Raw genomic sequence first — 25246 nt, 5'->3', positions numbered from 1 at the left:
TATCTACATCCATCCATCCATCCATCCATCCATCCATCCCGCTGTTACATCGATCTGGCTCCCAGCAAAGCTGTTTTTGCAAACGATACCTTGAGGATCAAATAATTCCGGTTTTATCAGCTTTAGCGACCATTCTGTTGTTTCAGCTTCTCGCCAATACTTAGGGGGAAAACGTTTGTGGAATTATCGTAGCTGCGTGTTTGATTGGATTTGGAAGAAATGTTTGAGAGACCAGAGTTTTAGCTGTGAAGATGAAATAAAGCCTCCTTAGACCCAGGCAACTACTTGTGAATATGGGAAAATATTTTGGGAGCTTTGTCCTTCCAGGGTCTTACTAGAAAACAGAAGCCCACCCTTCCAGGGTGTTTTAAGTTAATTTCTCTGTAGCCTTCTGCTTTTTATTCCAGTTCAACCTCTTGTTATCCCGTCCTGTCTTACGAGATCCCTTTTTAATTGCACGTTTTTTATCTCTGCTCTTCTTCCTTAATACATACTTCCCTCTATTTGTTGACGCACTTCATAAAGCAAGCTGGAAATGTGGATTTTCCCAGCTCCCTACCTATCCCCGGCCCCCTTCAGGTTCCAGAAAGAGTCTTCCTGGCATGCCTAAAAGTTTGGTAAATTATTAAAGTACAGGATCCCACAAAGCTGCCATTTCTGCTAGTTAACTTTTTTCTTCCTCTACTCCCCCACCCTGCCTCTTCCATCTGTTCCTGTCAATTCAATGTGGCAGCGACAGGCTCCAGGAGGGGGGAGGAAAAAGAAGGGTTTCTCATGTGAAAAGAAAAAAGACATTTATTTTCCAAGTCAAGGGTCCCAGAATATCAAGGTGAGCCCTCCGTATTCAGCAGCAACCCAGATTCAAAATGTCCTGTCTCTGTTGGGGGCCGTTTGAAAGTCAGGAAAATCGTCGTAAAGATAGAGAAGGTTGGTTTCTGTGTTTAAAATGCATCCATGGTGAAGGGAGGGTGGGCAGAAGAAGTAGGTCTTTGCCCTAAGATGGACTATCCGTTACGCCTCAAGGGCTCGTCCTGGATTCCAGGAAGAAAGGAAAACGTCGTGTCCGGAGGTTTGAATGAGCCCAAGCACAACTCCTTCAGTGCCCCCCTCCCCAACTCCCTTTTCATGAAAAATAATGATGGGAATCAGGCCTGTGGCAAAGCACCCAGTATCCACCACCACCACCATCATCCTCTCTGGAAAATGGAAATGACAGCCAGGGGGTGGGTTGAGAAGCGTGCCCAGGTGACCCAGGAAGATGGACGCCTCACCACGACAGTCCGGCTGGTCATTCAGGGCTTTCTAATGGCTTCTAACGCCAGCCATTTTGAGCAGGTGCCCGCAGATTTCCACCCAGATTCCAAGCATCTGGAAAAACGCAGAGGGTCTCTCCTCTTCCCCGTCCATCTGGTCACCGTTCGTGGCCCGTCATGTTGTCCTGGTGTGTTGATTTCCGAAAGTCAAGGAAACATTCTCAGTTCTGGCTTTTTTGTCCTTTTATTTGCATCTCTGGCACCTTCTTCAGCTCCGTCTCCCATTTTGCCTGGAGGTGCTTTCTAGCACTTTCAGACCTCTCTGCTTTTCTTGAACGGGGAGGAAAACAGAAACCCCCTTTAATTCCTTTCTGCCACTTCTCTTTCAGTTCGGCCATCTTCTTCCACGCCAAGGTTTATGAGCAGGATCTGTGGCGGCTTGCCACAGAGAATTGTAGTGCAGAATGATATTCCTCTTTTTTTTTTTTTGTCCTCCTTTCTGTGATTAATAAGGGAACAAGTAGAGGCAGAGAGAAAATGAGAGATTAGCAATTAGCGACACAGCCAGCCCCCAATGACCTCTGGACTTCGGAATTGGCTCTGCTTTTGACAAGCTGCAAACGGTTGGGGTGGTGGGACCCCATCTCCGAGAAGGCCCTCAAGTCAGGGAAGGAAGGGAGGCCTGGCTGGTGCTGCAGCCTGCCTGGGTGCAAACTTCTGAGTGGGCACTGTAAGTGGCGCATGTGCCCTGGGGATGATGCCAAGATAGACAGGCAGGAATCTGTTGCAGGGGAGATGCAGGGAAGATTCACCACCCTTTGAATCTCCCTTTACTTGGATGGCCTGCAGGATCGTCTGCAAGCATAGGTGTTGGGGGTGTGGGACCCTGATTTACCCAGTTCTCCAGCCAGCGCAGATAGAATTTTATGGAAGTTGCAGAACCTCCAAAGAGCCCCAGTGGAAAGCACCCTCCATGCTCAAGAGCAGTCTACCCCCAGAAGCCAGTCATTTGCAGGGCAAGGGTGCCACAAAGTCAGTTTCACAGAGAAACTGACTTGGCCACTGTAGGAGAATAAAATGCTGGTATGAAGGGGTGGTATCTTGGGAACAGAACTTGTGCCCTGGAAAGACCAGTGTTTCTCAACCTTGGCAACTTTTAGATGGGTGGACTTCAACTCCCAGAATTCCCCAGCCAGCACGGAATTCTGGGAGTTGAAGTCCACCCATCTTAAAGTTGTCCAGGTTGAGAAACATGGAGTAAACAGTCTTATGGCCAAATCAAGGTGGCGGGTGCCAGCGTCTCCCTCGAAGGAGAATTTGCTCTCTCCGGCCGGTCCACCACACGAGAGAAGGCTTCTGTGTCTGAAGCGCCCTGCCCGGGTCGCCAGGCTGAAAAGAGGGAAACTGATCAAAGGTGTGGACAGCTGGAGCTTTTGCGATAAGCCCGGGAATTAAGGCTTATCAGGTTGAGGGGATGAGGACGATCCTATTGCAGTCAATAAGGGCTTGAAAACGGATCATGGCTCCCTAGGGAGTCCCGAGAGGGGGCAGGGAGGGGACTGTGATCTAATCGCAGCTCAGCAAAAGGGGACCGGAATAGGCGGCTATTTCTCCCCACCCATCCTGGCTTCTGGTCTCCAGCCCACCACGGATTGCACAAAGCCCCCCCCCCCCAGCAGCCCTGGGGACAAAGGAATATGTCTTAGGCGCAAAGCAGGGCGTCCATTGGGCCCCTGCCTGCATTGCAGGAATGGAAAGCAAATTCAGCAGTGAGTTTTCCAGGGTGAAAATAATGCTCCCAACCTCCATTATTTCTGGCCAGGAAAGTCTAGTGAACCCCTAAATGGTGGGCACCATTTTTGGCATCCTGGGAAAAGGCGCTCTCATTCCCTAAAAACAAGGCAGAAGGGAAGGGTCTCTTTCGCCCTCTTCCCCCCTTCGCTCACCAAACAGCCCCTAACCTAACCTAACCTAACCTAACCCAGCCGCTGCAGGAGAAAACTCCTCAACCAGCCTGGCATTGTGCCCTCTCCAGCCGAGGGCACACCCCAGTTTGTGCATCAGCCACCCTGCCTCCTTCCCCTTCCAAGCTGTGGCTCAGATGGGGCTGGGGAGCGCAGCAGGGCACCGCCTAGTCCGAACGTTCCCAGTGGGCAGCTTCGGGTTGGCCACCAAGGAACCTGCTGGGCCCACAGGCTTTTTCACCCAGCCCAGGATGGCTCTGTAAAGAAATATGCATCGGTGGACAGAATCCGCTCCAGTTCAGGATTGCAACCCCTCCCCAGCCTGGTAGGAGGGTTGCATCCTGTGCCACGCAGCCCTGCTGTTCCACTTCCAGGGTGCCACCTTCTGCCCCCTGCAGAGCCGGACCCTCCCTGCCTCTGCCCCCTTCCCTCCTGATCTCATCCTCTTCCCCTCCTCCCCCCACATTTGTTCTCCGTGCCTTTGATGTCGAGGAGAGCCGTCTGCCCATCTCTGCCACGGAGGGATCAGAAGTTTGCTGTGTCTTCTGCGGCCTGCCTCCTTTGATCCGTGTCCTGAGGCCCCCTTGACGGCGGGGGGGGGAATAAAAAAAACACGACCCAGAACGAGTCACTCCGAGTGATTCCTGACAAGTGTCTCCTTGCGATAAGGAAGCGGTGGGTGTTTGGGGTCCCCCCCCCACTTCCATTTTTAATACCTCTCTTCCGTTTCCATAAGAAGCCATCGTGGCGTTAAACGGAGGAGAGGAGAGCTTTTTTTCCTGTCTCTCTGCACTCCACAACCTCCCCCCCTTTGTGTGTGTGTGCAAAGAATTGCACACTGCAGAGTTTGCCTCCTAGCTCACCTGCCTCCTGTTTTTTCTGCTTCCAACTTGTCTTTCCTTTTTGTTTAATATTCCCCCCCCACCCCCCTGCCTCATTCTCTTTCTCCCCCTAATGCAGTGTGTCGGATGCTGCCACCTAAACCCAGCAACGGTTTAATTATGTGCTAAAAAGAAAAGGCCGCTGAATGTGCAGGTGGCCAGGGTGGGCACTGCGTTATTATCGTTAACCTTGTCCACAGGGAAACACCTGCATTCAGTGTTTAGTCAGGGAAAGGACTGAGGGGGGGGGGAGAGAAAGACCTCGTACGGGTTACCACGTAACGACGGATGTTTCCACCACTTAATCGCGCTCTCCCAGGGGCTAGCTGTGCACAAACGCGCCATGAGCCAGCAAGGTTTTGCATGCATGAAGCCGAATGAGTTTTAACCATGGTTAGCTGGCTGGCTGAACCAGTTGTGTGTCTTCCTCCTGACTGGTCTGGAAGGTGCCTCTGTGGAGGCACTAAAATGGGCAGGACAGCTTAAGACTTCCCCGCCATTTTGAAATTTATGTTGTGGACTTTGTGGCTTTGACACCGGCAGCGATATACGACCCTTTTATGTCACCATCCTCCAGGAGTCCTGCAAAAGGGGTGCCCAGGTTGTGCCAAGGAGGATTGACATAACTATGTGGAGGGTGATTGGGTGCTTCCATCACTGGAGTACGTTTGGCATGTCAGCGGTGCCCGGTTTAAATTAAATTGCACCAACATTCCCATCAGTCAGAGCCGATCCTAGGCAGACCCTGGCTGGATTACCCAGCAGGACGTGCCACCAAGCGCTTGGTTGGCCTCCGCTTTGCATGATCTGCGATCCCAGCCAACTGTGTGTGGAAACCATGGTCTGTGGCGTCGTGCTGCAGGGGAACCCAGTTCTGAAATCTCGTGAAAAAGTAACCATGTCAGACCAATCGCTTCCACAGCCCAGTTGTCAGTTACTCAGTTAATTAAATAATTAACTGATTAATTATTGACTGAGTCAAATGATCAGTTGTCAGTTAATCAGTTAATCACAGTTGGCTAAAATTTGGTGCAAGGCGTAAAACCAACCCTTGGCACCTAAAATAAATTACTCTGGGATAGAAGGACCAACATTTGAGAGTCAAGTTTTAACTCAGGTCTCGGGGTGGGGGGAGAATGTCTAGCTAGAGAACCACCCAAGTGTTACTTGACTCTGCTCCCATCAGCACCCCCCCAAGATGGTTAAAGATAAAGGGGGACAGGGCTGAGCAACCCGTTAGAGCAGGGGTCTGGCCCACGGGCAATTCACAGGACTTGGGTTGCAAAGCCAGGAATGGGCCAGACTGAAATTCTGGATGGATTTATCCAGGACCGAGGAAGCATCAAATGCTAAACCATCATCTCTAGAGCTCCAAATTGGCATGAATGTTTGACCCTCGCCCACCCAACCACCCCTCCAGTGGAAATAAAAACTCAGTGCTGTGTAGATGGAGGTGCAAACGTGCCTGTGGAATACACGGCTGGTGCATCGGCTGCTCTGAAGTTGAATTCCACCAGCTCATGGGGGGTGGGAGGCTGGAAAAGGTGACCTGGGAGGAAAGGGGGAAGGACGCCATCCCTTTCTTAAGACCCCTCCCTTCCCAGAACTGCACTGCACTTCACTGATAAACAGGAAATATTGGCAATCAGGATTTCCACATTTATCTGAGTGCAGCAGAAAATAAAAATTTCAGTCTAAATCCAAGGAGACAAGACCCTAAGCTTCCTTGAGCCGATACAGGCAGCCCCCAGCCCTAGAGAGAGGCTCAGGGGGTGCAAATAGTCTTTCCTCATTTTAGAAAGGAGTGGGGGGGGGCGGAGAAAAAGAAGATGAGGCAGCGGGGAGGGAGAAAAGACGAAGAAGAGAGGCCGCAGTTGTGATGCCTCTTGTCTCATTTCTCCCTTCAGGTTGAGGTTTGGTTCACGGAAGGCTCAGGAATAGAAGGTTGCTCCATATGTGGAACTCACGGCCACAAGAGGACAGCCATTGAGTCTGCCCCTTCTTGCGCATTTCCTAGGGTCTTGGCTAGGCAAAGGGGTTAAAAATAAATCTAGGGGAAAATGAGGTTGGGCTGTCGTTGCATCAAATGGTGCTTGGCCTGCTTACTAGAGCGACCTTTTTTTCTTTTGCATACCAGGCTAAGACACTTCTTCTCTGAGTTTAGTGTGTGATGTGAATGGGACCCCAAAATCTGTGGCTAGAGAGGCTGGCCATCCCATGTGAGCTAAACCTGCCTTCCCCAGCTTAAAAAATTTTAGACTGCCATTGCCATTTGACGTGGCAGGGAAGAACATAAATTGGGGTCCAAAGTTTTGGCCAGGTGCCTGTTTGGAGATGATGGGACTTATGAAAGGCCTCTGCTTTCTCCTAACTTACTTAATGTTACTAGGTTGCAACGTCCATCGTCTGCCGTGGGGAGAAGAGGATAACCGGTCCCAGATTTGGGAAGGTGGGGTTAAGGAAAGGATGGGAAAGGCATTCTGTCCATCTCATGGACTTTTAGGTCTGAGCTGTGCTGTTCCTTTTGGAAGAGCATCACAAGAATCAGCTACCCCTTGATGCGTTTTTCTCAGCATCCTTTCCTGCCAGCCCTTCATTTCTCCATTACCTCTTGCCCTTTGCTCTTCTGCTCCTCCCAACCACACATTTCACCCCAGGCGCACAGGCACGGCCACCGCGGGCTCCCTCAAGCAGCCCGGCCAAGGAGGTGGGAGGTCAGTCTCTGCTGCCAAGTGTTTCCGTTTAGTTCCAGATGCCAGCCTGACAGGTGGATGCCCATGATTGATACCTGGCGCCTTGCAAGGACGCCTCTCCAGGGTAGCCAGATTGGGACAAGGGGAGGACGGTGGGTCCTGCTCCACCAGCTTGGTGCCCTCCAGAGGCCAGATGCTGAACTGGACTCTTGAATGGGTTGGCATCCAGACAGATCTTGTCCAGTTTTTGATCCTTAGCCCCCCTGCCAAGGGAGAGATCACCACAGAACCAGGGGGCACTTTGGAGAGAGGAAGCTGGACTTCACCCTTGCCCGTGACATACTGTATCTCTGTCCCCACGCATGCCAAATCCACTCTTTTGACCTTCTGCAGATGGGAATTGTCTCCCTTAAGAAATCTATACGTGCTTGCCAAGACACCTCCTGCACCTAGTTGAGATGGGGCACGGGGTACTGATATTGATAGGAGAGAATAAGTGATAAGCGCCGGCATTTGAAACATACCTCAGTTATCTCTCTCGTAAATTCATATTTTCTCACTTTTGTGGATAACATCTCCCAGAGTGCTCAAGGCATATACATACACTCATCCAAAAGGGGGAACTGTTATCAGCCAGGATATCTCCTTGGGAAGACTAAATTTGATAAGGGTTTTTTTTCCTCTCACTTTTTTTAAAGGGTGCCTTGTTTGCAAATTCCTCCCACCCTCCTCATTCACTTTTTTCTCTCCCCTACTAGTTCCTGTTTTAAACATAAAGCAGAAGCCATGGGCAAATTTTTGTTGCTTTTTTCCCCCCTTGTTTTGGTGTGTATGTGCTTTTCATTGTCCTTGTGTTATGCCAGTGGCTTTATCCACCGATAAGTGGATTAGTGGAGCTAAACACAAAAGGTGTTTCACAGCTAAAAAGAACGTATTTTTGTTTTCCGCAGAAGGGAGCTGAGGTTCTGCTTTAATTTTCATTCCCTTCCTACAGTCTGGATCAGTTTGTGGCATATACCAAGAGCAAAAAAATCCAACCCTTAACGGTTTGTCTCACTTGTACTCACAGCTGCCCTTGCGCTATTTGGTGGTTTAAGACTTGTATTTTCGCCCTTTACTTTTTGTCATATTTCAGGGCCTGCTCCTGAGCGTTTAAAAGCTTCTAATACGGGTCACTTCCTGACCCTGGTTTTTGGTGGACTCTAACTCCCATCAGCCCAAGGAGTGGGCAAGGACGATGGCCTTGTCCCACAGCAAGCCCATGATGCCCCCTGCTTTATAGAATAAGCTGGGTCTGGGAAGAAACCAAGGCATCTGTTGGGTGCAGAAATAGGTCTGTTAGTCCACCCTGACCCCCCTACAGACTTTTCCAAGGATCTCTGGGATCTTCTGGGACCAGGGGAGAAGAGGGAATCCTTCCCATCCCACCGTTCATGATTTGAAAGACACCTGTCTTCCTGGGCAGTGGGACCCACCTGCCTTGGAGAGGTAGAATTGGGTGGCCTGTATCTCTTTCCCAGCTTGATCCCCCTGCCCATTTTCCGTCCCATGGCCGAGCCCCTGGCCTCTGGTGTGGCACCAACTTAGTCTAAGCCCAAAGCCAGGCCCAGAGGGTTGCTGTGCAGTCCATTGCAGTTCCATCCAAGGACCAGCAGGGGCCTCTAGACTAAACTTGAGCAAGGTGGCCTCCAGGTTCAAAGGATGCTCCTGCACCATCTTAAGAAGCCACCCAGCAACGTGCCCGTCTTGGGTGAAAGGGCTGCCTTTGCAGGACGGACTGAAGTGGGGCGGGGGGGGGGGTTAGGACATGCGAAACTCCCGACCATGAAAAGGTCCCCAGCTGGCAGTTAGAGGCATCTGCACTCGGCTTGATGGCTCCAGCTGAGCGGTATTTCACTAGTTATCTACATGTAATTATTGCTATGTGGTGGAGATATTAACACTGTCAAGAGTAATTTACCCTGACATTTTTCACTTGCTCTGTACTCTGCAGACTCCCCCCCACCCCCGCCCTTCTCTGTTTTCTCTCTTGCTTACTCGCTCTTGCACACACGGCTAAGCTCGGGCGTAATTCTCCGCACCGCCCAGGACCTTTCTTCCCCATCCGGGTGGATCCTTCCTAACTCATTAAACTTTAAGATTTAATCCTGCCCCAGGGAGGAGAAAGTCAGGTCCTCCTGCCTACTCTTGGGGTGCTCCGACTTGGAGCCTCCCTTCTTTCCTGCGTTATCCTGGCTGCATGTTCAATCAGAAGGGGATCCGGACATTAGCCTCTGGTTGGGAAGGTGCCCAAGAGTTGGTTTAAGGGCCCTCCTGGAGAAGCCCGTAGACGAGAACGCCCAGCTCCAACCCTTTCTCCGTAGCCCTTTTCGCAAAGCTTGTCCAGCTGGTGACAGCTCAGATTAAGGCTCCCGACCCGTAGTTGGATCTTGATTTAATGAGACAGTTATTGTATGTTCCCTAATAAATATAAATTGCCCGTTTGGGGTGCATTTGTGGCAACGTGATGGTGAAACAGACTGTGACAGTCTCTCCACTCATCACCAATATGTTGTGGGTAATGCAAGGCGCAGAATCCATACCGGGCCAACAATTCAGCTCTTCCTCTGTAGCAGAAACGTCGACATGGCCAATCTGGTTTCAGGGATTTTAGGGGCCAACGTTAGGACTGGGTCTCCATTGAAAGCAGCCATTTCCCCCACTCTCACCCCAAGAAAATCCTTGTGAATTATGGTTCCACGATCCACAGAGAAGCACGAGAGGTAATAGCTGCTGGCTAGAAATTTTGAAATCTCTTTTTTTGCTTGAAGAACAAATGTGATGGACACTCGCTGTTTACTTGGCATAAGTGAAAAGGAGAGGGGAGGGGGGTGCAAAGCCAACACGTGAGCAGCGTTCCTTCCCTGGCTGAGGTTGTCCCCCCACCCCCGCCTTTGCTGTGTCCTTCCTTCTTCTCCCCAGGCCAATGGGCTTCCCTTCAACCCTGCATTATGGACACGTCTGTTTTCAGCATTATTATGGCAGTGTTGTGGATAGCTCCTACTAACCACATTTCAGGGAAGGTTTTAGTAATGTCCTTGGCTGGCTTCTCCAAAGTAGGGACAATTGTGTGCTCTTTAATCTTTTCCTCTTGCAGAGGCACTGACCAATAAGATTTGTCTTGCTGTGGTCACTCTGCTGCGATCTGAGGGGCTGGTCTGAGCTGGCCTCCTTCCTTGCATCAGCCCGTCTGATTAAGCGTGGAGTGGTCTTCCCCTCCTTAAGTAAGGGGGCTGGGATGATGGTAGCTGTAATGATGTCACCCTAGGGAGCTGGTGGCAGGAGTGGGAGAGAAGACCCCTCACCTAATCTCTGGCATGGAGCAGGAAACCCAGAAGTGTTGTTTGCTTGGAAACCACCACCATCGTTCTGGCCCACAGACGAGCAAACCATGATGAAGAACTGCTGGGAGATTTGCCATCTATCAGCCCCAATTTCAGGCTCACCATTGTTTAGCTGCCCCAATTATCCTGTTGGAACCAAGAGCTGGGCGGTGTTGAGCGTTTGGTGACCGTGGTCGAGACCACAGATTTCCTGACGTTTCACCGGCAACTCTGGCTGGCATCTTCAGAGACAAGGTGGTCTGCTACACAGTTGCCAGTGAAACGTCAGGAAATCTGTGGTCTCGACCACGGTCACCAAATGCTCAACACCGCCCAGCTCCTGGTTCCAACAGGATAATTGGGGCAGCTAAACAGTGGCCAACAGATCCCGGCCATGAACGCTGACACCAAAACCAAGAGCTTTTGGAGGGCTCATGGGGTTTTGAACTCCTAAAGTATGGGTTTGACCCTTCTGCACCCATCCATCTTTTGCCTCCTATTAAAGCTTGGCATACAAGTGTGTTGATAGGTCTCGGAGACACCTTATGGCTGATTGCTTGGGACTTCGGCTATGGCAGAGACCAGTCAAGGGGAGAGGAAAAGATGATTAAACTTGGTGCAAACAAGCTGCGCGTAGCAACAGGCGTGGCTTCTGGTGCTGATCTGTCGCCTAATCCCCGTCAATTAATGAGCAATACTCCGCCCCACCCACTGCAGACCAGCGCACCCACCCCAGAGCCTGAGGTATCACGATGGAGCCCCCTCCCCAGATCCCACCCGTCTCCCCCTCCACCCCCTTTCACTTTCGGCTAACCTGGTGCACCCAATTAGGGATTTGACACCCAGACCGGTTGATAAATTGTTTCTGTCATCTGCTTTCTGTCTTTCATTACAGGGAAAGACAGGACAGAAGGAGGAAGGATTGGGGTGCAGGGCGGAGGGGAGACAGCGGGAAGGGGGGGAGAGATTTGCTCTCCCATGCTTAGCGGCGCTAGATACATTAATTACAAAATAGCCATTTGCAGCATGAAAAAGCATTAATTAAATTTATGCAATCATTATCTTTAAATAGTTCTGTCTTCCAGAGATCAGCCCTCCCCTTCTCTCCCTTTTCCTCCACCCAGTCCTTCTAGTCTTCGCCCCTTCCAAGACCGATCTTGCAATCAAGATCCATCTCAGGTACGTTCAGACTTCGAGAGGCAGCCTGGCTGAACCCAAAACGTCCATCCCTTTCTACTTTTCAGGGCTCCTGTCGTTCAGCATCTCAGCAACCACAGGCCTCCCGGACCCTTTAAAGGAAGGAAGCACAGCTGTTTTTTTAAAAAGGGGGCAAGAGAGGAGTGGGGGTTTTCCCCAGGGCTGCCAAATTTGGCAGCACCTGGTCCACACGTTAGAGAAACCTTTTAGCTTGATCTTTCCATATTCAAGTAATTTCCTCAGTGACAGGGGAAAAGGGGCTTTTCAATGTACCAATCTAAGCTACCATCCTGCTCTTCCAAGTCTGAGACAGGGTTGGCCCTGCTTAGCTTCCAGGATCCGCCGAGGGTGGTAGGTGCTCCCCACCCTTACAAATATAGCTCAATTCCTGCAATTCTGCGCCCTCCTTTATGGCTGTTTCCTTGGTGGGGCTGTAAGCAGACACCTTGCAAATTATTTTATTCTTTTGAGAGTTTGACAGGCCTTGGGGAAGGTGGAGGGATGTCTAGTTTGGTGAAACTAATAGTTAAACTCTCAAGTTTAACTTGTGCCAGGAGCAGATTCATGGACCAGGGGAGTGTGAGTTTTGTTCCATTCTGGCCCTCAACAAATTCCCGGGCTCTGACTTCACACATTTGTTGTCTCTACAGTTTCTGCAGCTCCAGCTGGTGGATCTCAGGTTTCTAGGGAAAGGGATGCAACATGCCTTATTTTTCAAAACATGGTAACTTTCTGGAAAATGCAGCCCTGAGCTCCGTGGGAAGTGCAACAGATGAATCAGCCAGAAGGGCAAGGATGTGGGGAATGGTCTCCCCATCTAGATGTTACTGAACTAAAACTCCCAGAATCCTCCCTCCTAGCCAAGTTGGCTGAGACTGCTGGGAGTTGTAGTTTAGCGACATTTGGAGAGCTACAGGCCATGGCCACTCGGGAGAAAGCGGCTGCAGAAAAGCAGGTTACGGGCACAGAAAGGGGGAAGTTGCTTGCGAAAGCTTTGTAGAGTTAATATATTTAGAGGGAGGCTGAAAAACGTGTTCTGGTTGTTTATAAAGCAAAGGCAGGGTGACACAGAAATGGGAGGAAGTCAACCAAACATTAAACCGAGTGTCCATCTCCCTGTTGTGAAGCTGTGGCTGCTCTCCGTGGTGCTGATTGCTAACCCATCTTTCAGAAAAACCACTTTGCAACGGAGCCGGCCTTACAAGCATTCACACCCAAGAGTGCAAGTGCTCAAAGGCCTACCTTTTTCGTGTTTCTTCCCGCTCTGTCCAATCAAGGGTTGATATTCTGAATTCCCCAGTGTCTGGAACAGGAGAGAGGGCAAAGCTGGTTCCATTTCTGGCAGTAACACATACTATTCTTGAAGTCAAACGTCTGACTGGATGCCCAGGTTCCTGCAGCAATCGAAGCCTGGCTTCTCCGTGACTGTGCTTAGGTCTGTCCCATCACAAAGAGGTTTTTTGTTTTGTTTGCTTTGGCCTGGGAAGCTGAGTTTCAGTTTTGCTGTGGCTGCTGTTACATTCTGCTGGATATGAATATAGGGAATTTCAGCATAGGGTTCCTGTTCATCCAGGCTCTAGGTAGAGAACCCGGGGGGCATTTTCGCTGCACGCAGTGGGGACAAGCACAAAGGCTCCATGTGCCATCAAAGCCGCAAAAGACAACAAGAGAATAGCTCATTTTCTCATAAAGCCAACAGCAGGGAGAGAGGGGGGTGGGGGGAATCAGCAGTGTGGAATTACTTCTGAATTTTCTCTTTTCTTTCATTTGCTTGCCAACCAGCATTATTAAAGGCTTGATTTGGCATCTTGCTGGCTGGCACCATCTTTGGTGAACTTTGCTGCAGTTATTTCATCTCCTCAAGACCTCTCCTTTTTGATATCCTCCTGTCCCTGATGAAGGGCCTCAGGCACCGGCTCGACTTAATGGGTGTCTCTTCCTGCCCGTAGTTAAGCTGGACTTTAACTGATTGCAGTGCCTGCTCCTTCAGAGGTGGGGGGAAGGCAGGGTGGGGGGCAGAGAGACTATCAGTGCACCAAGCAACCTCGCCTGCGGCTGGGATATGCACCATTTTGTAACTTCTTTGTACTGTCAGGTCCGTTTCACCGTTGTTGTTACTTCTTTTTGCCATCGCGGGAAAGGATGAGAGGAGAGAAAGCGGAGGGGGCTTTGGGGAAACCTCAAAGGATCTCAGGAAATCTTGTTTGGAAGCAATGAAGAAGCAACCGCCAATCCATTACCAGAGTCTGCAGGGGGCCGCGATAGGGAAGAAGGCCTCGATCCGCTTAGCAGAGGAGCCAAGAAGGGAGGAGATGAGGAGAAGGGGGCCCTGCCAGCCAAGAGGAAGGGTGTGCCGTGATTGTGAGCTTCTGACTTTCCGTGGACCAGTTCCTGCCAGAAACATGGATTTTCTTCCAGAGGGGATTTGGACAATCTAAAAGCGGTTGTGGGTTGTTTGTGCATTTTCCCAGTCAGTCAAAAACAAAATTGCAATGGAGTTTTGCAGGCATTTTCCTCTAAAATATGCTTTCAAATTGCAATTCCACAACAGATATATACTATATTCCAAATCCCCCCTCCCTCCCTCCCCCTCTTCTTCTTCTTCTTTTTCTTCCATTTGAGATACATTGATTGATTGATTGATTTTAGGTATGTATAGAAAATTACCAGCTCCTAAAATGCATTCCCTTTGTAGGCTTGTTGGTGGCCACGTCTTCCAGCTGTGGGATGCACCTGTTAACGAAATATTGTACGCTGGGATTTCTGTGTTGATTTACCTAAGCCAATGTGAGAACAGGCCTCTGTCCGTTCTGAAGCTGTGCTTGGCCGTGGCCCGCCAGATGCTCCGTGGGGCATCTACAAGCCGGCCATCCTTCCAATTGCCTCTCCCCCATATATTCCCCCGCAGCTGGTTTGGAGAGGCCTCCTGTCGCCCATATCTAGAGCGCTCTGTAGGGTGATACCCCCGTGGCCTTCAGTAGCCTGATGTGCTCTGAATGTCTTTTCAAGTTGTCTGAGTCGGCCTCATCCAGCGAAAGGGAACTTTCTTCCCTAACTCTCATTGAATGACCCCAAGCAGGATATAAGAAGAAGAGAAAGGGAAGGGAACTTCTCTATTGGCTAAAATAAGAATAAAATACGAGTCAGGCAAACTTTTCCACCACCCCAGAACAGGAGGGGGATAGAAAAAAAAAAATCTCTCTGCTGTGTACCTTTAAAATCGCTGCTATTATTGACTCCCATTGATTGTGTAGAGGGTATTAATGTGAAGGAGGGCGGGGGGGGGGCATTTCCTTTGTGGTGGAGAGAGGGATAAAGAAGAGAGATGGAAATAGTGTTTGGTGTGAGGTAGGCGTCCCGTGAATCCGCACTGGGGATTAGGGGATAGAGAGAGAAGCGCGCAAGAAAATCTTTCTCTAATGATGGCAAGATCTCCGCTTTGTCAAGCGATTCTGCCAAGGTTGGCGAAGGCCTTGGAAGGATTGACCCCTGGCAGCTGAAATCCAACTGAGCTTTGCAGACATGGAGGTGGGACGTGCCGAATGTTCCATCAAAAGAGGGCCCTTCCTCTTTTCCTGCGGCGTTGGGTAGGATCCTACTCCTGGTTTTCTTACTCTGGGGTAGAAAGGGCACACAGGTAGAGGAAGCGAGGCCAAAGGACCCCCTTTGCCAAACGGGTCCCTTCCGTGATGCCAGACTTCGGTTCCCACAATCCCCTTTGCCACCTAGGGATTTTGGGGAGGTCTGACCTCTGAGGGAAATCCAAGAGACGGTGAGGTGACTTGACCACGTTTTTGCTAATCAAAGCCATCCTCCAAATGTGGTCCAGAACTTGGATCACCCCTCCCACTCCAGAGTCTAGAACCTGCACCTTTCCCTCCCCGGGATCCAATTCTCCAGCCTGCCACCGTCCCCAGCACCAGCTCACAACCCACAGGGAAAGCTGGAGCGCCAGCCTAGATGGCTTCTGTTCACTGCGCATGGTGTGCCGAAGCCGACTCCGTTTATCGTAAAGGATGCACATTTGGCGGCTTGAATATCCACAGCAAGAAGCCCTCGGGGCCAGCTCAGAAACGGAGAGAATTAATTACATTTTTAAAAAAGAAAGGAAGACAGAAAGAGGAAAAATCCCACTTCTTTTAGAGTGAGGGGGAGAGGGCTGGCGAAATCCTGGAGGGAGGAATACAATGGTGTGTTTGGAGGGGGGGGGGCTGTAGAATCAGGAGAGGAGTGGGCCAGCCCAGGCAAAAAAATAAAACAGGGAAGCGGGGAGAATGAGGATTCTCACATTTCAGCTGCTGATGTTGGGTCCTGAATGAAGCAAGACAGCCCGGCATTTTAGTTTAAGCACAGATCTACCAGGCAGCAGACTATTCAACTACGGGAGCCTCTTGCCTGATCCACGGAAAACCTCCATATGCAGGCATTGTAAACCAGAGAAGGTGAGCTTAGGGCCTTTGTGTCTGCCTGGAAGTCATCGTCCTGTCCCCCCCACCCCACCCCCGCAGACTTGGATGGTGTCTTCTCTGCCCCCTCCAGCCAACTGAACCTTGATTGGGTGGGAGGGTAACGCAAGCTGGGCAAAAGGGGTCAGGAAGGGGGGTCACGGAGGAGGAGGAAGCTGCCAATCCTGCAGATTGACGGAAGGAGAGATTTTTGCTCCTGATAATGGTGGTGATGATAATGCCACTAAATACTAATACCTATTGGATACGGAAGAGCTATCGATTTTTGGTTAGCAATGGTACTGCCCCCACCCAAAGAGGAGTGAAGTGTAGAAAAGCAAGGTCAAAAAGAGAGAAAAAAGGGGGGATGAGCTCTGATGGGAATAGGCCTTCTCTGTCCTCCCCCCTTGTGGGTGGGTCTTCCGAGCGGTAGCAGGGCAGGCAAGGAGACCGGAGGAGCTCAACGGGGAATGGCCCAGGTGGGGTCCAGCTGGGGAGCCTTTTGCCCTCCCTCTTCAGTGGCTGGGGAGCCCCACCCCACACGGCCTGAGGTGTCTTCCTTGAACTTGAAGCGGGGGGGGCTTGATACGGTCATCGGTCATCGCTGCCCCTCTTCCTTCTCGGTGACCAAGTCTCTCGAGGGTTACCGGCCTCCGGAGCTCTGTAGAGCCTTCATGGTTGCAAGCAGTCTACCTCCAAATGCCACACTGAGGATAATGTCTTGCTGGAGACATCTGGTTGGCCTTGGCCCTTGGTTTTGTTCTTGAGCACTTGGTTGAAGGAATAACTGTATAGACTGGTAGCTTGGAAAGATCCCCCCCCCCTTTTAAAAAGAGATCCTGTCTTCCTCTGTGGGGTGGTTGTGAGAATGTGCAAGCGAAAGGAAAAGGGAGGGAAGTGGAAGAGGGGGATGAAGGAAGGGAGGAAAAGGAAGGAGAAGTGGAAAGAAGGAAGGAAAAGGGGAAGGAGGGGAGGGAAGGAGGAAGAAAGGAAAAGGGAGGAAGGAAGGAAGGGAAAGGAGGAAGGAAGGAGAAGGAGGGAGGGAGGGAGGAAGGAAAAGGGGAAGGAAAAGAAGGGAAGGGAAGGGAGATAAAACGTCCCAGCCTTGAGGCCACCACATTTCCCGTCTTGTCTCACCTGAAAGACTGTTTGACTTTAAGAGCATCGTGATCTGAGGTGGGCTGGGCTGAAATAAACTCTGAGGTGTGCTTTCAGGGTGGGGGCTTTTGCTGACAAGGCACAACAGGATTCCACTCCCCACCAACCGGTGAGGGGGCTCGGGGGTGGGGGGAGGAAGAGGAAGGCCCTTCAGACTCGGTGGGGGCGAGAAGAGAGCTGCGGGCCCAGACATGGCCCCAGCGGGGATCGGCTGGGTTTGCGAAGCGAGTGGTGGATTTCCTGGCTGGAGAGCAGCTTTGGAGCACCCCCGGGGGTTCCCAAGGTAAGGGCGGTCTGCTGGGGGTTTCCAGGAAGGAAAAGAGGATGGAGGAGAAGGCAGGGAGGAAGGAGGGAAGGAAGGAAGGGAATGGGGAATGGAAGGAAGGAAGAGGGGAAGGGAAGGAAAATGGAAAGGAAGGAAGGGGAAGGAAGGAAGGAAGGGGGGAAGGGGGGAAGGGAGGAGATGGGGAAGGAAGGAAGGAGAAGGGGAAGGATGGATTAGGGGAACAGAAGAAGGAAGGAGTAAGGGACAGAAGGAAGAAAAAGGGGAAGGAATGAAGGGAGGGAAAGTAGGAGATGGAAGGAAAGGGGAAAGGAAGGAGTAAGGGAGGGAAGGAAGGAAGGAAGGAAGGAAGGGGAAAGGGAAGGGAATAAGGGAAGAAAGGAAGGGGGAAGGAAGGAAGGAGTAAGGGAGGGAAGGAAGAAGGGAAGGCAGGAAAAGGGGAAAGTAGGGAAGGAAGGAATGCAAAAGAAGGAAAGGGGGAAGGAAGGAAAGGCAGGGAAGGTAAGGAAGGAAGGGGAAGGATGGAAGGAAAGGGGGAGGAATGAGTAAGGGACGAGGCGAAGGTGGGAAGGAGTAAGGGAAGGAAGGAAAGGGGCAAGAGAAGATGATGTAAGGAAGGAGGAGGGGAAGGAAGGATTAGAGGAAGGGAGGAAGGATTAGAGGAAGGAAAGGAGAAGTCAGGAAAGAAAAAGGGAAGGAAAGAAGGGGAAGGAGTGAGGGAAGAAAGGAAGAAAAGGGGATGGGAGGAAGGAGTGAGGGAAGAAAGGAAAGAAAAGGAGAAGGGAAGGCATGTAAAAGGGAAAGGAGGTGGGGAAGGAAGAGAAGGGAAGGAGCAAGGAAGGAAGGAAAGGGGGAAGGTAGGAGATGGGAAGGAAGGAAAGGAGAAGTAGGAATGAGAAGGGGAAGGGAAAAGGGGAACAGGGAGGGAGGAAGGGGGAATGGAGAAGGGGAAGGAAGGAGTAAGGGAAGGAAGGTGAAGGGATGAAGCATATAGGAAGGAGTAAGGGAGGGAAGGAAGGACAAGGGGAAAAAAGGAAGGAAAGTAGAAGGGGAAGGAAGGGGAGGGAAAAAGAACTGGGGAAGTGGAAAGGAAGTAAGGGAAGAAAGAAGAGGAAGGAGAAGGGGGAAGGGAGGGGAGGAAGGAAGAAGGCAGGAAAGAAAAAAGGAAGGAAAGGGGAAGGAGTGAGGGAAGAAAGGGAGGAGGAAAAGGAAAGGCAGGAAAGACAGGAAGGAGCAAGGGAAGGGAGGGAGGATTAGGGGAAGGAAAGGGAAGGGAGGAAGGAAAGGAGGAAGAAACGAGTATGGGAAGGAAGGGAGGGAGGAGTAGGAGATGAGAAGGAGGAAGGGAAGGAAGGAGTAGGGGGAAGGAAGGAAAGGGAAAAGGGGAGGAGGAAACTGAGGGAGGGAGGAAAATGGAAAGGAGGGGAAGAATGGGAGGAAGGAGTAGGAGGAAGAAAGGGGAAGGACGGGAAGGGAGGAAGTAAAGGGGGAAGGGAGGACAAGAAGGGAGGAAGTAAGGGAAGGGAGGAAGGGGAAGGCAGGAAAGAAAAGGAATAAGGGAAGGCAGGAAAGAAAAGGAATAAGGCAAGGGAGGAGAAGTGGAAGGGAGGAAGGGGAAGGCAGGAAAGGAAGAAGGGAAGGGAGGAAGGGGAAGGGAGGAAAGAAAAGGAAGAAGGGAAGGGAGGAGAAGTGGAAAGGAGGATAGAGGAAGGGAAGGCAGGAAGAAGGCAGGAAAGAAAAGGAAGAAGGGAAGGGAAGAGAAGTGGAAAGGAGGAAGGAAAAGAAGGAAGGGGAAGGAACAAGGGGAAGGGAGGAAGAAGTAAGGGAAGGTAGGAAGGGGAAGGCAGGAAAGGAAAGGAATAAGGGAAGGGAGGAGAAGTGGAAAGGAGGATAGAGGAAGGGAAGGCAGGAAGAAGGCAGGAAAGAAAAGGAATAAGGGAAGAGAAGAGAAGAGAAGTGGAAAGGAGGAAGGAAAAGAAGGAAGGGGAAGGAACAAGGGGAAGGGAGGAAGAAGTAAGGGAAGGTAGGAAGGGGAAGGCAGGAAAGGAAAGGAATAAGGGAAGGGAGGAGAAGTGGAAAGGAGGACAGAGGAAGGGAAGGCAGGAAAGAAAAGAAGGGAAGGCAGGAAGGGAAGGCAGGAAAGAAAAGGAATAAGGGAAGGGAGGAGAAGTGGAAAGGAGGATAGAGGAAGGGAAGGCAGGAAAGAAAAGTAAGGGAAGGGAGAAGTGGAAAGGAGGATAGAGGAAGGGAAGGGAGGAAGGGGAAGGCAGGAAAGGAAGAAGGGAAGGGAGGAGAAGTGGAAAGGAGGATACAGGAAGGGAGGAAGGGGAAGGCAGGAAAGGAAGAAGGGAAGGCAGGAAGAAGTAAGGGAAGGCAGGAAAGAAATCAGGGAAGGGAGGAAGAAGTAAGGGAAAGTAGGAAAGGGAAAGCAGGAAAGAAAAGGAACAAGGGAAGGGAGGAGAAGTGGATAAAGGAAGGGGAAAGGAATCAGGGAAGGGAGGAGAAGTGGATAAAGGAAGGGGAAAGGAAAGAAAAGGAATCAGGGAAGGGAGGAGAAGTGGAAAGGAGGATAGAGGAAGGGAAGGGAGGAAGAGGAAGGCAGGAAAGAAAAGGAATAAGGGGAGGATAGAGGTAGGGAAGGCAGGAAAGAAAAGGAATCAGGGAAGGGAGGAGAAGTGGAAAGGAGGAAGGAAAAGAAGAAGGGGAAGGAACAAGGGGAAGGGAGGAAGGGGAAGGCAGGAAAGGAAAGGAATACGGGAAGGGAGGAGAAGTGGAAAGGAGGATAGAGGAAGGGAAGGGAGGAAGGGGAAGGCAGGAAAGAAAAGTAATAAGGGAAGGGAGAAGTGGATAAAGGAAGGGGAAAGGAGGAAAGAAAAGGAATAAGGGAAGGGAGGAGAAGTGGAAAGGAGGATAGAGGAAGGGGAAGGCAGGAAAGAAAAGGAATAAGGGAAGGGAGGAGAAGTGGAAAGGAGGATAGAGGAAGGGAAGGGAGGAAGAGGAAGGCAGGAAAGAAAAGGAATAAGGGGACGATAGAGGTAGGGAAGGCAGGAAAGAAAAGGAATAAGGGAAGGGAGGAGAAGTGGAAAGGAGGAAGGAAAAGAAGGAAGGGGAAGGAACAAGGGGAAGGGAGGAAGGGGAAGGCAGGAAAGGAAAGGAATAAGGGAAGGGAGGAGAAGTGGAAAGGAGGATAGAGGAAGGGAAGGGAGGAAGGGGAAGGCAGGAAAGAAAAGTAATAAGGGAAGGGAGAAGTGGATAAAGGAAGGGGAAAGGAGGAAAGAAAAGGAATAAGGGAAGGGAGGAGAAGTGGAAAGGAGGATAGAGGAAGGGGAAGGCAGGAAAGAAAAGGAATAAGGGAAGGGAGGAGAAGTGGATAAAGGAAGGGGAAAGGAGGAAAGAAAAGGAATCAGGGAAGGGAGGAGAAGTGGAAAGGAGGAAGGAAAAGAAGGAAGGGGAAGGAACAAGGGGAAGGGAGGAAGGGGAAGGCAGGAAAGGAAAGGAATAAGGGAAGGGAGGAGAAGTGGAAAGGAGGATAGAGGAAGGGAAGGGAGGAAGGGGAAGGCAGGAAAGAAAATAAGGGAAGGGAGAAGTGGATAAAGGAAGGGGAAAGGAGGAAAGAAAAGGAATAAGGGAAGGGAGGAGAAGTGGAAAGGAGGATAGAGGAAGGGGAAGGCAGGAAAGAAAAGGAATAAGGGAAGGGAGGAGAAGTGGAAAGGAGGAAGGAAAAGAAGGAAGGGGAAGGAACAAGAGGAAGGGAGGAAGTAATGGAAGGGAGGGAGGGGAAGGCAGGAAAGAAAAGGAATAAGGGAAGGGAGGAGAAGTGGAAAGGAGGAAGGAAAAGAAGGAAGGGGAAGGAACAAGAGGAAGGGAGGAAGTAATGGAAGGGAGGGAGGGGAAGGCAGGAAAGAAAAGGCATAAGGAAAGGGAGGAGAAGTGGAAAGGTGGTTAGAGGAAGGGAAGGCAGGAAAGGAATCAGGGAAGAGAGGAAGAAGTAAGGGAAAGTAGGAAGGGGAAGGCAGGAAAGAAAAGGAATAAGGGAAGGGAGGAGAAGTGGAAAGGAGGATAGAGGAAGGGAAGGCAGGAAGGGGAAGGCAGGAAAGAAAAGGAATAAGGGAAGGGAGAAGTGGAAAGGAGGACAGAGGAAGGGAAGGCAGGAAGGGGAAGGCAGGAAAGAAAAGGAATAAGGGGAGGGAGAAGTGGAAAGGAGGACAGAGGAAGGGAAGGCAGGAAGGGGAAGGCAGGAAAGAAAAGGAATAAGGGGAGGGAGAAGTGGAAAGGAGGATAGAGGAGGGGAAGGCAGGAAGGGGAAGGCAGGAAAGAAAAGGAATAAGGGAAGGGAGAAGTGGAAAGGAGGATAGAGGAAGGGAAGGCAGGAAGGGGAAGGCAGGAAAGAAAAGGAATAAGGGAAGGGAGAAGTGGAAAGGAGGACAGAGGAAGGGAAGGCAGGAAAGAAAAGGAATAAGGGAAGGGAGAAGTGGAAAGGAGGATAGAGGAGGGGAAGGCAGGAAAGAAAAGTAAGGGAAGGGAGAAGTGGAAAGGAGGATAGAGGAAGGGAAGGCAGGAAGGGGAAGGCAGGAAGGGGAAGGCAGGAAAGAAAAGGAATAAGGGAAGGGAGGAGAAGTGGAAAGGAGGATAGAGGAAGGGAAGGCAGGAAAGGAAGAAGGGAAGGGAGGAGAAGTGGAAAGGAGGATACAGGAAGGGAAAGGCAGGAAAGGAAGAAGGGAAGGCAGGAAGAAGTAAGGGAAGGCAGGAAAGAAATCAGGGAAGGGAGGAAGAAGTAAGGGAAGGCAGGAAAGGGAAAGCAGGAAAGAAAAGGAACAAGGGAAGGGAGGAGAAGTGGAAAGGAGGATAGAGGAAGGGAAGGGAGGAAGGGGAAGGTAGGAAAGGAAGAAGGGGAGGAAGAAGGAAGGAAAGGGAGGAAAGAAAAGGGGAAGACAGAGAAGGGGAGGGAAGAATGAGTAAGGGAAGGAAGGAAAAGGGAGGAAGGAGAAGGAAATGGAGTAAGGGAACAAAGAGAGAAGGGGAAGGGAGGACGCAAAGGGAGACGGGAGGTAGGAATAAGGGAAGGAAGGAAAGGGGAAGGGAGGGAGGAAGAGGGAGGGGGAGGGGGAGGAAGGAAAGATGGAAGAAGTAAGGGAGGGAATGAAGGAAAAGGGGAAATGAGAAGAAAAGGGGGAAAGTGAAGGAGGGGCGGGGGGAGGAGCCGCGTCTCCCGACCTCTCCGGGCCGCCGACGGCGAGCGCCGCGGTCCTCCTCCGGGCTGCTCTTCGCCCGGTTCTTCTGGCCCTTCGGGCGGCGCGCCGGGCTGGCCTCGCGCCCGCCCTTCCGCCCTCCGCCCTCCGCCCGTCCCTCCGCGGGGCTCACCCCTTCTCACCCCTTCTCTCCCTCGCCCCCCGCAGGTGATGAGCATCCTGGGCAGCCCCGGCGGCGTCCCCGCGCAGTCCCAGGCCGACTTCGCCCTCTCCCCGCTGCACGGCGGGCTGGACTCGGCCGGCGCCCTCCCGGCCAGCTGCAGCCAGCGCGGCGACTCGCTCAAGGCCGCGGACGGCCTGCCCACCTCCCAGGGCTACTGCCCGCCCACCTACACCAGCCCGGGCTACAGCGTGGACCCCGTGGCCGGCTACCAGTACGGCCAGTACGGCCAGAGTGAGTATCGCCCCCGGCGGAGGGGCGCCCGGCGGGCAGCCTGCGGGTGACCCGCGGACCGTGGGGGGCACTGGGCTGGCGCGGGCCCCGGATCTGGGCGCTGAGGCTGCCCCGCACCACCTGCGAAGCGCCCCACCTTGCCAACCGGGGGTGGGGGATACCTTTCACGCCCCCTCCTCTGCCGAAGCGCAGACTCTGCCCTCGCCCCGGGGGCTCTGAAGCGGCGAGGGCGGGGGCGACGCCCTGAGCTGGCTGTCCCGGGCCCCCTTCCACAGCGATGGGTGGCTCAGCTCCCCCCCCCCCATACCGGGGCCGGTAACCTGGTGACGTTTGCGGCCGCCCCCCCCCTCCCCTCCCCTCCCACGGAGCTCCCCAAGTGACCTCTTGTTCTGCGTCCTCGTTTTGATGCGCTTCCCTTCTGCGGCCAAATGAGAAACGGCTGCGGCGGGGTGGGGGGCATGAACGCTTCCTCACCTCCCCCTCCCCTCTTGGGGGCAACCCCCCCCCAAGCTTGATCCATGACCCCCCAACCTTCCTCTCGCTTCTGGTGGTGAAACCGGCCACACGTGGAACTGATAAAAATCTTAAACAAATTCCAGGGCCCTGGGTTTCCAGGGAAGATGCCCTCTGGCCCAGTGTTAGTCACGCCCCCTATAGATGTGCGTGTGCGTGTGCCTAGCTCAGGACAGGAGACCGAAATAGCACAAATAAGGAAATGCATTTGGAGTGGGGGAGAGCAGATCTCGAGATAAGGGGAAGCTAACAGCCCTCTGGCCTGCCGGTTTCCGAAGCCGGGGATGGGATTAAGCAAGGCGCGCCCTTTGTGAAATTCCTCTGGACTTGAAGCTGAGGGCGCCAGGGCAGCACCGGGGGGGGGGGGCAATGCCCCTGCCACCCCATTCTTTTGGCCTCTGGAGATACCCTGACCAGCTCTCTTCCTGAAGGAGCCTCCCTCCGTCCCTCCCTCCCTTGGGGGGTTTGTGCTGGCGACCCACTCCTGCCCCAGAGGCCTCGCCAAGAGGCACATCTGGCGCAGGCCGAACTCTGACCACTCAGCTACATCTCCCATCGTGCCAGGCCACCAGGAGGCTGGAAGGGGCATGGGGAAGCCCAGCCTCCGTGGGGTGGACTGAGTCCTGCTCTCCCCTTGTTCCTGTGCTGATAACCAGCAACTGTTTCTCTATTTTGTCCTCCTCTTTCCTTGCACCACCCTGTCACCACCAATGGAGGCAGGGGGTGCCCCTGACCCAGCCTTCATTTGGAGCCCTAGCTGAGCCCCGGCCCCTGATCCTCTGCCCCCCTTAGTCCCCATTAGCACCTTCCTGGAGAGGCCTTTTCAGACCCCTGCCCGTCAAAGGTCACCTCTTTAAAGTCCTTTTATCTCCAAGGGTGATGAGCATTAAACATGCTGTGGTACCTCTGTCTCCTAAATCTCTGGGACATAGACCCCTCCCCAACCATCTTTTTTGCATCTGCTCTGTGTCTGAGTGCGTGGGAAGGGCAATTCTTCCTCACCTCTAAATCTGGGGGGAGTGAAGAAGTCATTCAAGGTTGGCCAGGCAGAACTGCCCGCAGCCAGCTGCCAGTGCAGATGTGTGGAAAGTCTGTGGCATCTCGGTGGCCACCCTGAAGAGGCGTGGAGGGGGGGCATTTCCACCAAACCAGATGTGCCAATAGGCAGAACTGGCCTTGCTAGAAGTTAGGAGGTGCCTTAAAAGGGCCACAGCTTGAAGCTTTAAATTACGTCTAAAACCCATCCCGCTCTCCGGCCCTGTGCCCAAGCTGAGCCCACCATGGCACACACGCTTGGTCCTGACTCACCAGGGGAGGGAATGGAGAAGTGCCAGGCCGGCGAACTTAGCCAGTCCCAGAGGCCAAGGCTACACTAATGATGGTGGTTATGGAACGCCCAGGCGTGAAAAAATTCCTAATGGATGTGACAAGTCTAATAAGGATTTTTGCTTGGAAGGGACCCCCCTTTGGGGCAGGTTTCTGACAGGATGCTGATGGCTGAAATTTGTTTACTTGCTGGCACCAAGTGGGGCTCTCTGCTAGATTCTTATTAATCTAATTTGAGGCAGAAGAACTGCGGGCAGAGGGGGAGGCAAAAAATTTGACTGAAGCTCGGCTAACAAGGAGTGTCACCATTTGGTTCCTGGATGACCAGGCAAAATAATAAATGCAAAAATATTTTTCTTTTGGCCTGCCAGCTAGAGCTGGGGGCTCACCCTCCAGCAGAAAGCAGATCAGATTTTGAATCATCGAAGAGCCCCGTGTGTATCTTTGCTAGTGTTACCAGCGCTTTCTGAAACTCCATCGTGAGTTCAGTGCTGAATACAACTGTTGTTTTTAAATCAGCTGCTAGAT

The 25246-nt window shown here is 52.0% G+C and overlaps 2 protein-coding genes across 5 annotated transcripts in view; one reads left to right on the top strand and one right to left on the bottom strand.

The window, feature by feature from the left end:
* IFFO2 (intermediate filament family orphan 2) overlaps nucleotides 1–25246 on the bottom strand; it is a 160486-nt gene that overhangs the window by 59493 nt on the left and 75747 nt on the right. The gene's annotated exons all lie outside the window — the stretch shown is intronic.
* Nucleotides 1–25246, top strand: part of PAX7 (paired box 7) — a 91692-nt gene that overhangs the window by 61957 nt on the left and 4489 nt on the right. For all 4 annotated transcript variants that reach the window (XM_063317513.1, XM_063317511.1, XM_063317512.1 and 1 more), the window contains exon 8: nucleotides 22633–22879. In XM_063317513.1, the coding sequence (XP_063173583.1) occupies nucleotides 22633–22879 (247 nt within the window). The remainder of the gene's footprint in view (nucleotides 1–22632; nucleotides 22880–25246) is intronic.

This window comes from Candoia aspera, chromosome 18 (assembly GCF_035149785.1).
Source record: "Candoia aspera isolate rCanAsp1 chromosome 18, rCanAsp1.hap2, whole genome shotgun sequence".
NCBI classification, from domain to species: Eukaryota; Metazoa; Chordata; class Lepidosauria; order Squamata; family Boidae; genus Candoia; species Candoia aspera.
Note: the sequence above shows the minus strand (reverse complement) of the source record. Positions and strands in the feature narration are given on the sequence as shown.